Genomic DNA, 17,239 nt, shown 5'->3' on the forward strand with positions numbered 1-17,239 from the left:
CCTCGGGTGGGATAGAAGACATGGGAGTGCGGGGTTTGAGGCCTTGTGGGAGGGTGCTGGGGAGAGCTCAGCGGTATGGGGAGATTGAAGGTTTTATGGGGAATGTTGTAATTGTCGATGGGGGTGTTCAGTCAGAAAGGGTTAGGGATTTGGACTGGTGCTGATTCCAGTAGTCCCTCAATTTGGTTCAGCTGACAGGTCTCCCAAGGCCTGGAAACCTCCTCATCCTGTGTTAAATTTTTGCACAGTTGGTCACCTGCCCCTGTTCCAGCTCCATTAAAACAGGAAGTGGGCAGGCTGGAGACGAGTAGGAGTAGGAATTCAGATTTTTAACAATTTAACTCCCTCCTCTCTGCCATTCCAACCTGAACTTGCCTATTTTGGGGGTGTTAAAATTCCCTCCATGGTACTAGTATGAAACAGGAGAAGATCTTTGGACCATCTAGCCCACCCTATCCACAGCACTCACTTGGGTCTTTGTAATATACCTGAATCCCATTTGTTCACATGGATCTGTTTAATTCCAACTTGAAGCCCATTAAAGTTTGTTGTCCCATCACCTTTGCCAGTAATCTACTTCATGTACTGACTAACCATTTCCGATTTTCATTTGTTGTCCTTAATTTTTACATGTGACCCCTGGAGTTTAAATTATGTACATGGCAGAAAAGCTCACGATTATTGTCATTGTTTGGGACCAGACGCATTGGCAGAGGTAAAATGCTTTCAGGACCTAAGGCGACTCTAGCTTTAAAATGCAGCTTCTTCTGGCATAATTACCGTCTGAAATGTTGTGGGCTTGAATTACAAGTATGAACCAGAGGTATACCATTCTTTGGCACAGTTCAGGTTTACAATGCCAATAAAAAATGCTTTCAAACTGAAGTAACTCTTGCGGTGCTTTGCTTACAGGCAAAGCAAGACATTATATTGAACCCAGAGAACAAGCCCAATTTTAGGCATCAGTCTATAATTGAAATGTTTTGGCTAATCATCTGTGATGCTTGTGCCATTCTGATTTCAATTGAAACAAATTTGATTTTACATTACGTCTGTGACTTAATGTCAGTAAATAATGATGTCTAAAATTTAGTTGCTATACAAACAGAACCTGAACATGGCTATATTAACCATTACTGCAACTTGTACATTTAAGATAATAAAAACAGAAAATGCTGGAAAAACTCAGCAGGTCTGACAGCATCTGTGGAGAGAGAAACAGAGTTAACGTTCCAAGTCTCTATGTATATTTAAGAGTTTAACTACAACAGGGTGGGATGGGGCGGGGTATTTTAATCACACCATCTCACCAATTTCAGGCAGAGGCAATTTTTTTCTCTTCACATAATTACCCAATCCTTTTTTGAAGGCCTCAATTGAATCTGCCTCCACCACATGCTCAGGCAGTGCATTCTAGATCCTAACCACTCTGCATTTTAAAAAAAGTTTTTACTCTGTCCAGGCCCCCCTTGATTTTGAGCACCTCTACCAAATCTCCTCTCAATCTTCTCCAAGGAGAACAGCTCCAGCCTCTCCAATTTATCCATAGTAGCAGAAGTTCTTGCCTCTGGAACCATTTCCATGAATCTTTTCTGTACCTTGGGATGAGAATCTGAAGCTCCTGATGGAATCAGGTGAGACTTCATTACCATTTAAAAAGAAGGCATGGATGAGCTCTACACTATTTCCAACACCAGGGTATCCTGGAGATTTGGCATCCGGCACATTCCGGGGACTGTAAATGGTGCAGACCCTTCCACACTCTTTGTAGGACATCTTGCCCAAGTGACCATTTCTTCATTTCAGTGTCTAAACAATAAATCTTGGGTGGACTGTTCAACTGTTGGGACATCCTGTCCTTATCCAGGACACAGAGAATTATAACCTCTTCTATCAGACCAGTTAACTCAGTGTCACCTGGGAATTGAATCAGGAATCTTTTGGCCTAAGATGACATATTCTATGCTTGTTTCTGTAACATTCCAAAATATGACAGAAACAAAAATAATACCTTTTGATAATTATGGAAAATATATAGGTTTTAACTGATTTTGTCAATGTTTCATGTGAAGTACTCTGGTACAGAGGAATTAGATTACCGCGTATGTCTAGAGGGTCAATTATTCTGGGTCTAGCACTCCATAAGGCACAGCTAACTGGAAATATGGGCATAGCCCTCCAACACGCAGGTCCAAAGATCCTTTGTCTCAGCCTCTCTGACACCTCTGTCCATGGGTTTCAGAGTAGTTGGATAGTATTGACCAGTTTCATTCTTTGTTTGAGCCACCCTTGTGTGAGCCAGTCAGTGGAGTTTGTCACAGTGCAGCCAAGGTCTGTGTTGCAGCAGTAGAAGTATTCATAAGCGAACCTATGACTGTTAACAAGGGCTCTGCTATGAGGGGCTGAGCAGTAGATGATCCTGGAACGCCCACTCACTTCCAGAATGATTCTGTACTTTTAATACCATAAATCAGCATCCTTACTTGCAGGAGTTGGATTACTCAACATTTGTCATCATGGTGCAGATGTTGTTTAGCAGACCTTCTAATGACTGCAGCAATCTATCCTTGGAAGCATTTGTTTTTTTAAATGTCATGCAATGGCAATCAAACTGCTTCCTTCTCTTGCTGCTCCTGCTCATGCTCAGTAATGCTCAGTGATTCCACCTCATACTCACCGTCCATATATTCCCCCCCCAGGTTGATGTGACTGGGTATGCCAATTCTTGGGGTTGTGATGGGGTATCAGACAAGCTGCTTTTTGCAGATTCTGTGAAAGGTTAGCCTCTGATCAGCTAAACATTGATTTCAAGTGAAACAAATTTGATTTTGCTTTGTACGTTCACCATGACCTGAGGCTTAATGTCAGCAAACAATTATGTCTTAGATTTAATTGCTACACAGACAGAATCAGAACATGGCTAGATCAACCAATGCTGGAACTTGCCAATTTAAGGGTTTAAATACAGCGGTGACGGGCGGTTGGGAGGGAGGGGGGAGGGTAGGAGTGGGATGCATGAGGAATTTTCAATCAAACTATCTCCCCAATTTCAGGCAGTAGCAAGATGGAAGAGGAACAAAATCCACTGAAACAGACAAGAAATAGGGACGAATACAAAGACAAATTAATAAATGAATCACTAGAAATGGATTTAATTGTCCATTTCAACTGCTTAGCAAGGTTCTCTACCTTTTTAGTGACCAAGACTCGGACCAAGGCAGGAAAGAAATTGATGAACTCCCAGTTGGGACATGTCCATCCATTTCAGTATCACCTGCCACTTCACTCAAATTGCATAGCTGAAACTCCCTTGTCCTTTCCTCCTTCATTGGCTGTGGTTTACCATCTTCTCCTGCAGACACATATAAGGTTTCCATGACTAATTACACCATCATGACCCCTTACCACATTGGATGTGATTTCTCGATTTGTACTCAGAGGTAGTTACAGTGATTGCAAAGGTGGAGCTGCTTTACTTTCATGCAATAGATACTTGTGGGTGCTTGTATGGAGTAAATTTGCCTTATGACAAGTGAATCAATCCATATTGTGCACAAGACTTTACCATCTTTAACGGTGATTTTAACTAGCTCATTATGTTGAATGATAGAAGACAGTAAGTTGTTTCCACAGGCTCACAAACCTTTTTAAATCAATATAAATGTTCACAATTATTTTCCTCCTCTGGTGAAGTCATTAAAGTTCTTCTGGCATTGCAGTCATGACGAATTTGCCTTTTGATGTCATTGCATTAGTGATTACTTATGGCAGATAGAACACTGACCAATTCTGCAAATGTTTGAAAGTTGCTCTAAATGTTATCATTGCAGGTGGTGCTTTCCCGAACTGAGCGATCAATGCCCCATGTAAATTTCCAGCTCGATTCCAGCTCGGTATCTCCTGAAGTAATAGTTGAACAATCTGGATCTGAAGAAGGCTATATAATTGTCATCACAGGGAAAAAGGTACGTTTTGCTTTGATTGTAATACAGTATCACATGAAAAAGTGGCTTCTTAAGATTCTTTCACCTTCACCTTCAAATATTTGCTTTCGTCACAATGTGACATGATGACTAGTTCATTTGACTTCCATGAATACTACAGCACCAGTTCATCTTCCATAATGTCTAAAGGCACAACTGGTTTTTACCATGGTCCAGAATTCGCTGGGAAGGTAGCAGTGAGTTTAATACTATTAATAATGTGTAAATAGCCCAGCAATTTGTAGCAAGGAGACTGAGTTGTGAATTGCCACAAATTGAACAATTTACACTGCTTCATCATTAACCTTGTGAAAACAGCAGCTTACCATCAACTTCCCCACAATTTTTGAGAAATTGCTGCATTTGGACTGTTAAAACAAATTAAACTTGCCGCAGAAAGTTACTAAACAACATAATGACCCTTTTTATGAAGAGATTTATGTTCCTGCAATTCCACTCAACCTATTCAGCCCAGAAGGGGAACAAAACTCAAATTATGCTGAGTTTTTCCAGGTATTGTTGTTTTTGTTTTGGATTTCCAGCATCCGCAGTTTTTTGCTTTTATCAAATTATGATGTTTCATTCCTGAAGGTATTAAATTGCTCTTAGAAATTTTTAAAATTTAAAATGAAAAATGCTAACTTTTTCATGCTTTTTGTTTCCCTTATCTCTTTTTCTCTCAATTCAATCCTTCCCTCATTATTTCTCATTCTGTGCCTAATTTGCTCACTCTAATTTACCCTCCTTATCTGTTTCATTCTCTATCCTTAAATCTCAATGGTTAAGGAGATGGACTATTGGCCCCATCATTCACTCAGGTCCCAGATACACGTTGATCTTGCTGTGCCATGAACAGCTCATACCTTCCAGCAATTTCCATTACCAAACTTTTTCCAGTTTAAGAGTGAGGGGGCAAAAAAATCTAATGAACAGGGCATGCTATGAGATATCCAGTTCCAGAAAATTCTGGATTTATCTGTTGCAGCTTCCCAGTAGGGCTTGTCATGTAATTCCTTGCTTAATGTGGTGGTTGCGTTCCTGAAAAGAGCGACTTTAAGTGAAACAACTTTAAGCAAATCAGATTTTCCCATTCTAACCAGTGCAAAAGCTTTAGTTAGGTTCTGTAGGACTTGTCTCATGAGAAGAAAAACATTAAAACATTACATCCAGTAAGCTAAATACTGTACAATCTTAAATTCCTATATTTGTAAATTAAATAACTTTTAGAATACGACAAATTTCAAAATATATAACAAATATGCTAACTCTTTCTACTTAACTCCCATTTGCCTACTCCCTCCTGCTGGCCATCTTCCTCCTGCTCACCATTTTGCTCTCTGCTCCCTCCCATTCACTGCCTTTCCCCCTCATCGCTTCCCAACTCTCCAACTCGCCTCTTCCCTCCCCCTCTCCCTCCTGCTCCCCGACTCTTCCACTCAATGCATCCCTCCCCGACTCCCACTCTCCTCTTCCCTCCTCGATTCTCCCACTCATCACTTCCCTCCCCCACTCCCTCCTGCTCCCTGACTCTCCCACTCTCCTCTTCCCGCCTCAATTCTCCCATTCATCACTTCCCTCCTCCTCTCCCTCCTGCTCCCCGACTCTCCCACTCCCTGAATCCCTCCCCGACTCTCCCACCTTCCGCTCCCTTCCCCGACTCTCCCACCTCCCGCTCCCTTCCCTGACTCTCCCACCTTCCGCTCCCCTCCACGACTCCCCCAATCCACCGCTCCCCACCCAGGCTCTCCCACTTGCCTCTTCCTTCCCCGACTCTCCCACCTTCCGCTTCCCTCCTGGATCTTCCCACTCGCTGCATCCCTCCCCGACTCTCCCAGTTGACGTTTGCTCCCATACCATAGAACCATAGAAAGTTACAGCACACAAGGAGGCCATTTGGCCCATCTTGTCCATGCTAGCCCAAGGACACCCAGCTGCCCTTTCAGATCCCACCTTCCTGCAGCTTACAGCACTTTAGGTGCAGATCCACGTACTTTTTAAAAGAGTTTAAAGTTTCTGCCTCTACCACCAACTTGGGCAGTGAATTCCAAACACCCACTATCCTTTGCGTAAAAAAGTTCTTCCTCATGTCACCCCTACACCTTCTGCCACTTATCTTGAATCTACGTGCCCTGGTCCTAGAATTCTCTATCAAGGGAAACAATTCTATCCTGTCCACTCTATCTACTCCCCTCATAATTTTGTACACCTCAATCAAGTCACTTCTCAGCCTTCTTTGTTCTAAGGAAAATAACCCCAACCTATCCAATCTCTCCTCGTAGCTACACTTTTCTAACCCTAGCAACATTCTTGTAAACCTCCTCTGCACTCTCTCCAGACTAATTCGTCCTTCATGTAATGTGGTGACCAATACTCCACACAATACTCCAGTTGTGGCCTCACCAGTGTTTAATACCATTCCAACATTATATCCTTACTTTTATATTCTATACCTCTGCCAATGAAGGAGAGCATTCCATATGCCTTCTTTACAACCTTGTCTACTTGAACTGCTGCCTTCAGGGACCTGTGTACTTGTATGCCAAGATCTTTCACTTCATCTACCCCTCTTAGTATATTCCCATTAATTGTGTAATCCCTGTAACTGTTTGACCTCCCTAAATGTATGACCTCACACTTCTCTATGTTAAAATCCATCTGCCACCTTACCGCTCCCTCCACCACTAACCCATCTATATCATTTTGGAGATTATGGCGATCCTCTACACTATTCACTACTCGGCCATACCCGCCCATTCGCTGTTTCCCCGGCACCCCCACCCCCGACTCTGCCAGTCAACACTTCCCTCCCCAACTGTCCCACTTGCTGCTTCCCTACCCAACCCATTTCCCTCCTGTACCCTCCCACTCGCCGCTTCCCTCCCCAACCCTCCAACTCGCCACTTCCCTCTGCCACTCGCCGCTTCCCTCCCCAGCCCTCCCATTTGCCGCTTTGCTCTCCCACTCCCTCCCATTCACCTCTTCTCCTGATTCCCTCTCCTACACCCTCACTCAGGGATAGGGAGAGAGAGGAGTTGTGATTGGGAAGGTCAGACAGGGAAATGGCATGGAGACGAGTCAGGGAGGGAAACGACGAGAGGGAGAAAGCCATGGAGCGGAAAGAAGTTGGGGCGCAAGAGAGAGTCTCAGTGCAAAATGTTTCTAGAGCGAAATCCCAACATTAATTGTGCACACTGGTACCGGCCCTATTGTATCCACAGTGCTAAGGTGAAATGAGGCAACTTAAAATGGGGACTCATTGCATAAATTAGGTCCTGGTGTACATTAATATGGTCCTCATAGCACTACCTGTAACCACAATATATTTGGAATGATGTGGCCACTCAGTTTTAAATGTATGATAAATTAATCACTTACTTATCTATTAGCTAATGGGTCAGAGAAGCTATTTTATTGACGTAATGAATTCCCAACTGTTCACAAACAAACTGCACTGTAAAAATTTACTATGTTCTTCCTTGCCAGATAAGCAGAATACCATTAACAGGCCCAGGGTGTGGCCATTTCTTGTCCTGCAGTAAATGTTTAACAGCTCCTTCCTTCATGCGTTGTGGGTGGTGTGGTGATAGGTGTTCCAGAATACAGGAATGTACAAATCAGAAATGGGCCCAGAATATCTGCCCTCCTATCATCAGTGAGGTAAGAATTTCTGCTGTTTCTGAAAGTACAATAAATGAATAGTTAACTGTTGCTCCTTGGATTGTATTCCCGCTAAATTTGTAGTATTTTTGATTAAAAAAATGCATGGTGTGCATTTAATTCCAACTTCACCGACAGAAAGATAATATGGTCGAAAAACTTATCTCTTAATCTGATTTACTGTGAAATGTGAGATAGATTAACCCTCATCATATTTGTGCTTTGCTACAAAAAGCCCTTTGACTAAATTCCCAATCTTCCTCCCACATTTAAGCTTGGTTTAAAAAAATCTTGTAAAGTTTTGGGTCATTCTTTAAAAATCATTCATGTAGGCTTTAAAATTTGAAGTCCAGTCAAGGACATTTGCTGGCCTTAAATAATTTTTATGGGCTGGATTTCACAGATGGTGAGGGTCGTATTGCTCACTCCCCACCCTCAGTTGCAAGTGGCGGCCAGTGCACCCAAAACATAGCCCACCCTGCAACCATATCACACTGCAGGCGGACTACATAGGAAGAGAGTGAGACTTCTGCCTTCAGGAAGCTCTAGCGATCCCAGCAGCACCAGAACTGAGTAGTGGATGCTGCTGGGGCTGTGAGGAGGCCTGAGCAGAACTTCAGTGGATCCCAGAGGCAGGTAAGCCCCTTGCTTTTAGAGTGAAAAGATATCGGGCAATCGAGGGAGGGGGTTGGGGGTGTGGACTTTGAAGGCCCATGGGGAGGAACAAAGAGGGGTAACATCTTGGGGAGGGGACGTGCCCCCGATGCGCACAAAGGCACCCTCTGAAAGATGACCTCCCTTTCTTCCTGCCTTTTAACCATTCAAACCGTTCAAAACGTGGCCTGCCCACTCCCGCCTGCTAGCCCACACTAACCATATTATGGCTTGGGCAGCATAATATAGGGGTCAGTTGGCTTGGTAACAAGCTTGATTGACAGTTCACTTTTTATTTAAAAGTGGCAGGCGAGCTGCCAGTTTCAGTGCCCACACATCTACCGTATTATGGGGTCAGCTCATGGATGGGCGGAAAGGCGGCAGGCTTCCCACCCCTCATCTTTTACGTGTCCACACCCCCACCTAAAACACATCCAGCTGGGGTGGGGGGGGCAGGCCCTATGTATTTTATAGCTATTGCAGCTCTCTAATATGTTAAATTGCAGTATGTTTACATATTACCCTGAATTGATGATCGAATGATACCATAGCATTGGAAACGCCAGTTCAATTTCCAACCCCAATGTGCTAAAATCATGGAATTTTATAGCATTTGACAGTTGTGGTGCCGCTGGCTCTGCCAGAGCTTCCAGCTACTGAAAGGCAGAAGTCCCACTGTTCAGCCTGCCTGCAATGTGTTATGGTTGCAAGGTGGGCTATTTTTTAAGTGCCTGTGCTACCTCTTTGAGTCCCAATTCGTCCCGTTTCCCCCTGCCCTACCCCAAACATTTTTCACACTGTGCCCACTTCCCTTTTAAAAGCTGCTAATAGATCGACTATGATTTTTCCCCACAGTAAGTCAGGATACAAACAAATTTTCCTCAAGCGTATGGCTAATGCTGTGGGTATAGATTTGGATTCTGCAGCTTCCAGAGCTTATGGTATGCCATCTAGTCACAGGAGTGTAGAGCCATAGGTGTGACTGTCACACAATGACAGTGGCCAAACAAGGAGCGTCCATACATAACAGATTTATATGAATATTATAGATTCTGCTTGTACTGCTGTTTCTGTTGGAACATTCATTGCCTGAGTGCTCTCTGTGTAAAAGGAATTCCTGCATAATTCCCACTCATTCTTTTGATGATGATGCCTTGGTAACATCTAGCTATGTTGCGTATCATCTGAATGTACTGAATCAGCTTTATCATTTTTTTTCCATTCATTCACGGGATGTGGGCTTCGCTGGGTGGGCCAACATTTATTGCCCCTCCCTTGTTGCCCTTGAGAAGGTGGTGGCGAGCTGCCTTCTTGAACCACTGCAGTCCATGTGGTGTAGGTACACCCACCGTGCTGTTAGAGAGGGAGTTCCAGGATTTTGACCCAGCAACAGTGAAGGAACGGTGATATATTTCTAAGTCAGGACGGTGAGTGTCTTGGAGGGGAACTTCTAGGTGATGGTATTCCCATCTATCTGCTGCCCTTGCCCTTCTAGATGGTAGCGGTCATGGGTTTGGAAGGTGTTGTCTAAGGATCCTCCCAATATTTATATCTGTCTCCTTCAGTCAGTGAGTCAATGGAGTGATCACTGGTCACACAACACATCACATCTCGGTAGCAGAAAAAAGCAATAAGAATATAGACATTAAAGGAACAGAGTATGTCTAAGTGGCCGAAACAGAGGAAGGGATAGAAATCATAGAAAACCTGGGGGTATTGTTGTAAGCTAAGTAGGTTTGAAATTTAAACAGACAATGCTGGCATAATACATAAGATCCACCATCTCTAAAAGGACAAAGGACAAATCCAGCAGGGAGGACTGTGTTCTGATTAAAACATCTCCCACCAGCCAAACCGCTAACCTATCTCTCCCCACATTCCCTCCGCCACCCTGCAAAATATCAACCTGCACAACACCAGCAACCCCTGCTGTGAAGGAAACAGAGGGTATAACTGGAGCCTGAAGTTACTGAAGTCAGTGCTCTGACCAGAAGGTTGTAAGATAGGATATTGTTTGTGAAGCTTGTCTTTGAGTTTTGTTGGAACAGGTCAAAGGCCAAAAAGTGAAGTCAGAGTGGAATGGAGCATCTCGCTGTGACAGACCACAGACTGCCACATTGAGGCTGCCTCATTAAGCTAGCGGCCTCCCCAAATGGTAGGGAGCTGCTCCTCCACTAGCAAAATGCCAGCCAACGTTATAGATGGCCCTCAATTGTGGCCTTAAATTTGCAAATTGGCTCCCCACCGCCAATGCCGGTCCTCCCCAGGGAAACATCCCTCCCAGCAGGAATACCTTTTTTGGGAACCATCCTGATGTGGCTTCCCACTATTTTCCTGGACTCTGCACCCCCTCCCCCCCATCCCACGCCCCCTGCACCCCACCTCCACTCCTGCCGCCCTCAGGCTGGAAAATTCTATCAATTAGGTCAGATTGCCAATGGTTGGTCAATGAGGTAGGTTTTAAGGAAAGGAGCGTCTTAGAAGAGGAAAGCGAGGTAGGGAGGCAGTGAGGTCTAGGGAAGGAATTCCAGAGCTTAGGGCCTAGGCAGCTGAAGGCACCACCACCAATGGTGGAGCAATTAAATCTGGGATGTTTAGGAGCCTAGAATTAGATGAGTCTAGATATCTCAGGGGACTGTGGGGCTGGGAGAAGTTACAAGGATAGTGGGGTAGAACAAGGCCATGGAGCGATTTGAAAACAATGGGCAGAATTTTACATCCTGCAGGCAGGCGCATACCTGATCTGATCGAGTATAAAATAGCGCACAATGACATTGGGCAAGCAACCCAACGTCATCGTGCACTCGCACGATATTTCAGTCGGCAAGCGTGTGCAAGAGTCGGTAGCTGCCGATGATTGAGAGGCCTATTAAGGCCATTAAAGTATTAATTAAGGAAGATTTTTCTCTGCCTGACCAACATTATGGCTGGCGAGCAGGCAAATCAGCCAGGTGGCCTTTGCATTTTTGCAGAAACCTCAACCACGGACGGGGTAAGGTTTCTGGCATTAATTTTTTTTAAATTAAAATGTTTTGACATAATTTTTATTATGTATATGTTCATGTGTGAGTCCCATTAGGGACATTTTTTTCTGAATTCCCAACTCTTTATTTTTGCACTGAAAATTCTTCAGCCCCCTGAGGCAGCTCTCTGGCCAGCCAGCGTGAAATTGTGGCCTTCCTGCCACATCCAACCAACGATCCAAAAATCCCGCCCAAGGATGAGAATTTTAAAATCAAGGCATTGCTTAATCGGGAGCCACTGTAGCTCACTGAGCACAGGGGTGATGGGTCAACTGAACTTGGTGCGAGTAAAACAGAGTTTTGATATAGTTGAGCCTAGAACTAACAAAAGCACAAATGAGGGTTTCAGCAGCAGATGAGGTGCGACAGGAGTGAAGTCAGGCCATGTTTTTCTTTATTCTTTCATTGGATGTGGGTGTCTCTGGCAAGACTAGCATTTGTTGCCCATCCTTGCTAGGCCATTTCAGAGGGCAGTTAAGGGTCAACGACGTTGCAGTGGGTCTGGAGTCACATGTAGGCCAGGCCACATAAGATTTAGTGAACCAGATGAGTTTTTACAACAGTCAATGATAGTTTCCTGGCTAACTTTATATTCCAGATTTATTAATTGAACTTAAATTCCACCAGCGGCTGAGGTGGGATTTGAATCCATGTCCCCAGCATATTAGCCTGGGTCTCTGGATTACTGGTCCAATAACATTACCACAGCATCACCATCTCCCACTGTTGCAGAGGTGGAAATTGAGGGTCTTTGTGTTCGCATGAAAAAGTGGCCAATAGTTCATCTTGGGGACAAATACAACACCGAGGTTGCAAACAGACTGGTTTCATCTCAGACCGTTGCCAGGGAGAGGGATGGAATTCAGATCTTGGAGCAGGAACCAAAAACAAGAAATGTAGCAATCAATGTGTGGAAATTCTCTGTATTGCATTTTTATCTTTTTGACTTAGAGAATTGTACAACAATAAATTTGTGAATGTGTACAGCTTGTATTTTACTGTTTTTAAATACTTGTAGATCTCCCCGCGAACTGCACCTTTTGAGGGTGGAACAAGACTATCCATTTGTGGGAAGGATTTTGGAGCACTGAAAACTGGAAAAATAGGTGCTAAAATGATTGCCATAGAAGTTGGAAATGCTCCCTGCAAATTGGAGGCAAACAAAAGCAACAAGAACAGGTATGGTAAGAAGAATACAATTCTGACTAAATCCTGACTGCTTCAGTGTTTTTAGTCATGGTAAAAGAGAATCACATCCAATTGGAAGCAAGAGAGCACTTGCCATAACATCTTGTGTACTGGCAGACAAATTGTAACTGGTATAGGTCACAAGTCTTGCCCCAGGCTTACAGATCATGAAAGCTAGCACACAGATGTGGCACAAAGCTAAAAGCTATCTACCACAGTCAAGTTAATATTATCTCTTTCTGGTGGGGCTGCAAGTTGGTGTTCAATATGGATATGAGACATTTCAGACCCACTGTTAACTTGGCCTGCCTGTTGGGAATGGTGTAGACGGTGTTTAAAAAGGCGGTAGACCACACCTCCCACATTCGTAGCCACCATCATTTTAAGTTTCGGGTTTTCGGGAGTAGTGAGGCTGCCCGCCCCATGCAGGTGTAGTATCAAAATATCAGTATCTACTGATGTCTCTCAGACCCTGCCATAAAGTTCACTCAGGATTGCAGCTGCAATGCCAAGTGCCAGAGCCAATAGGAAAAGCTGGTGAAAGACATGAACCAAGGCCACGAAATGCCCAGCTAACTGACTCTCAGTCTGTCAAGGAAACTTTGTGCCTTCCCTGTTCTGTGCTTTCCCCAACCACAATTCACATTGGAACCCCAATGATTTATCTTTGTGCCAGGGACTATTCTCCTGGATTGCCAATGACAACTGCCTGAAGCCAAAATCTCACCGGCTGCATAACCACCACATCATCGCTCTGGGCTCGGGCAGGACTCAGCATGGTAGCATTTAAATAAGGCCCAGGAGTTCAGTTTAGTCACGTTTCATGGTGATGCCATCATGGATGCTTCCTTCCTACTGAGCCCCCATATACCACACTGCCATCTCAGGTTAAAAATCCAGGCTGAACACCTTGAAAGGAGGGAAGGAAATAGAGATTAGCTAATGCAGTACACAGCTTTAAATCCGGCTGTCCAAAAACTGGAGTTGTCTGAAAACTAGACATTTTTAGAATGTTGCATGTGTCAATTTTAATTGAGTAACATAAAAAATGCTTACCTAGACAATTGGGCTAGGCGCTGCATTATGATGCCTGACTAATTATGTTAATGTTGAAAATGCTGTGACAACTGAGTGCATGTTCTAGTTGTGATTAAGAGCAGCTGATACCAATTGGGGAAAGGCTAGGCCACATATATAAGAACCAGTTTCCACCTGTGTAGGGGGAACTATGTGATAAGTAGTCTGCACGTATGTTATGCTGAGTCTTGGGAACAAACCTATGCTGAAGACAGACTGGCTCCAGCTTTTCCATTTGTGAGATGGATGTTCACTGAACCAACACATTGCTCCCCTTGTCGCTTGCACACTGATCTCTTCCTGTGCTCCAAGCCATCCTTGACCCTACCTGACCCAGCTTGGCAGGAACTGCCCGTGGCACCAACCACCCAACCCGAAATCCAGCAAGGCCTCAGCCCCAAGCTTGCTGGTTTTGAGACACTGGCTGGGATTTTCCAGCCCTGCCGTGGTGAGTCCCCCTGCAGCAGATGAAGCAAGCCATTCAGATGTCCATTTACTTCGGCAGGACTGGAAGATGCCGCTGGTGGGAAGGGCCAAAAAATTCCGGCCACTGTATCTGTACCGTCTATCCTTTTTCCCTCTCCTGTTACTTATTTTTTAAGTAATTCTAGGTTAACAGTGGTTACTTGTGAATCACATTTACAATATATTCTGTCTCTTTGTGCTCTGTTTATATTTGTAGTACAGCATGATTTTCTAATATTTTGTATTGGTGGTTGTTTAAAAGCCTGGTCACCTTATTGGAGATTTTAGACTTGAATTAACAGTGAGAAATAAAATGCTTTATCAAGAAAAAGATGGGAACGTAGAAGCAAGCCAATGTATCCGAAATATTTGATCAACTTGGTAAAATGTAAACAATAAAATAGCTATACTATTTAGAGTCATGTTTCCTGACTTATAATGCCAGATAACAAATTTCTCTTTTTCTTTCCAAAGACTCCTGTGCATATTAGAAGCAGTCAATGACACACAAGATTATAATCCCGTCTATATTAATTTAACTTTGAACAGAAGTTTGACAACACAAATGTACGGCTTCCATTTTGTGGTAAGTCATGGAGTCTGCTCATTTTTTGTTAGAGTTTCTAACCATCTAGAATGTGACAATGAGACCCAATTGTGTTAATCATGATTTAAAAATGACCAAACTCTCTTCTGAAACATATTGGCACTGGCCCAGCTTTGCATGCACTTTTTATAAGACTTTAAAAACACTTTCATACCATCCAGGCCCAGTCCTCACCCAGGGAAGAAAAATGTGCTAACAGTGTCATCCATTTATCCCTGCCTTGATCTGTAAAGACATCCACACTTTGAATATCCACCAATCTACTTTTCACAAATTGGTTCTTGGTTTCTTCTGAAACTTGTACATGCATCAACAAGCACAAAGCTGTCACCAGACATTAAGATTGCTCAATGAAAATTTGGGAAAACTTCTCAGGTGTTGTGCACTCATTAGGCAGTTATTTCAAAAATGTGTGGGAAGCGCTGAAAGCTGTCGAGTGTGAAGACTAAAGGGAGAGGGAAACTTCTAAAGCCTTTTGATCTTAACAGCCACAAAACTGGTGTCATTTGATCAAAACTGGCCTCATGCAAATTGACGTTGTGCCTAATGGCTCAAATTGTCATGAAGGAAGAAAGAGAGTATTGGAATTTGAACAAGATAGGGCTCTACAGATTTATATTTATGTTCAGTTTTTCTCTTTGTCTTGATATCTTTTGCTTTTTTTCAATGGTTGCTGCAGCAGCCTCTTATGTTTTATCATGGGAATTTTCTTGAGTCTTTTCTGGTTGATATTTTTCATAAGGAATGATTTGAATGCATTTTTATAATAACTCATAACTGTAAAGCTGTGAATTACTGCTTACCTCATAGTTCTGTCAATTAACCCAGTGTAGCTAGTTGATCTGACCAGGAGATAATCTGGGATTTTTCTGGTCTATGCTAAACTAATTAATCTAGGCTGCAGCTGTAGTACAAACATTATGGGTGGAAATCAATACTCTGCCCTTTGGCAAGTTTGGGCAGGGGGGCATTTACTTGTGCAGGAGGCTGGTGGGTGGGCATGCATGCCCCCTTCCCGCCTCTGCCATGATTAAGTTAGGGGCGGGAAGGCTCGTAGAAAGTCTGCCCGCCCCACCACCAATTGAGGCCTTTTCATGTGCAATTCCCTCTTAAGGGCCTCATCCTGTCGCTGCTGATATTCAACCAGTGGCTGGTGGGGCAACGGCCACATGGGAAACCCGAACAGCAAACCCAGTCAGGGTTGTTTGAGGGAGCCCCCTCATTCACATGCACTCAGTGTCTGATCGAGGGAGACAGCATTGGGAAGAGGGGGTCCACTGAGAGCTAAGGCCCCCCCATCCTCACTGCTGACCCCACTCCTCTGATCTGCACTGCGCGAACCCTATCGTGTCATCATTCACCTGTGATCTGGCGATTCTAGGCCTTGGCGCATCTATGCTTCCCCAGTGGCACTGCCTGCAGTGCACAGCTCCCAGCTTCTGATTGGTCGGCAGCTCTTGGGGGCAGGATTTCTGCCTCCAAGATCTGCTGGCTCCTTAAGTGCCTGAGAGACACTGAATTCGGTAGGCCTTCCCACTAACACAGGGCTCTCAATGGCTCTCTAGTGGGCAGTTGAGGCCCCTGTCGCCTGCATTAAATGCTGATTGGTTTTGGTGTCACTGGGTTAGAGAGGGAATATCATCCAGGGTTCCTGCTCTTAATGAGAGCAGGGTCAGGATCCTTTTAATAAACAGCCAGCCAACACTAACTCCTAGGCTCAAATGTGAAGAATAACTATTTGGTTGAGGAACCAGAAGGTGGCTGATAACTATGGAACTATTGCATAGCAAAATGACAGCCTTCTGGAGGGAAGGGGAAGAGGATTGCTGGGTAAAGAAGCGAGATGAGGACAAAACTAAAATGAGATCATAAAAATTCAGTCCCGACAGTTGTCCAGTGGATTTTTAACCTACAATAAATGATGCTGAGTTTCACTGTTTTCTTTCTTTTGGGGCGGGGGGAACAGAATCCAGCTGTAACCCACATCTCCCCAACTCATGGTCCCAAATCAGGAGGAGCCTTACTTACCCTTACGGGAAAGTACTTGAATAGTGGAAGTAGGAGGCAAGTTTTAATTGGAGGAAAAGTGTGTGATCTAAAAAGGTATGCTTTTTATTTTCTTTAAACACATTGTAATTTTCAGAAGAAGTATTTAAAATGCTCTGAGTGCAAGATCTTATTTTAAAAAAGGAATCTTCCATGTGTTTAAAAGTTTGCATTGATTTGAATGTTAATGGTTTAGCTGTCATGTAAGCAAAATACTGCAGATGCTGGAAATCTGAAACAGAAACAGAAAATGCTGGAAACTCTGATCGACCTTAAATCTTATCTCCATTTTTCTCTCTCTGTAGATGCTGCCGGAGCTATTGAGTGTTTACAGCATTTTCAGTTGTTTATTCAATTTGCTGCTTGTTGCATTCATAGAATTTTTGTATGATGATGTATTAATGTAGTTATTCTGTTGAGCTGTAAGTGGCCAAATAGGGATGCAGACTTGAGGACCAGGTTGCTGTTGAAAGACAGAGCAGTTTGCATACAGCTTTCTCGAGCACCCAGCAAAGCTTGTTGCCACTCTAGTCCACTAA

The 17,239-nt window shown here is 43.8% G+C and overlaps 1 protein-coding gene across 2 annotated transcripts in view; it reads left to right on the forward strand.

Moving 5' to 3' along the window:
- met (MET proto-oncogene, receptor tyrosine kinase) overlaps window positions 1–17,239 on the forward strand; it is a 144,803-nt gene that overhangs the window by 84,665 nt on the left and 42,899 nt on the right. For both annotated transcript variants that reach the window (XM_041216122.1, XM_041216123.1), the window contains exons 4-8: window positions 3,831–3,965; window positions 7,467–7,640; window positions 12,336–12,496; window positions 14,522–14,633; window positions 16,621–16,757. In XM_041216122.1, coding sequence (XP_041072056.1) covers window positions 3,831–3,965; window positions 7,467–7,640; window positions 12,336–12,496; window positions 14,522–14,633; window positions 16,621–16,757 — 719 coding nt within the window. The remainder of the gene's footprint in view (window positions 1–3,830; window positions 3,966–7,466; window positions 7,641–12,335; window positions 12,497–14,521; window positions 14,634–16,620; window positions 16,758–17,239) is intronic.

Source organism: Carcharodon carcharias, chromosome 21 (assembly GCF_017639515.1).
Source record: "Carcharodon carcharias isolate sCarCar2 chromosome 21, sCarCar2.pri, whole genome shotgun sequence".
NCBI lineage: Eukaryota > Metazoa > Chordata > Chondrichthyes > Lamniformes > Lamnidae > Carcharodon > Carcharodon carcharias.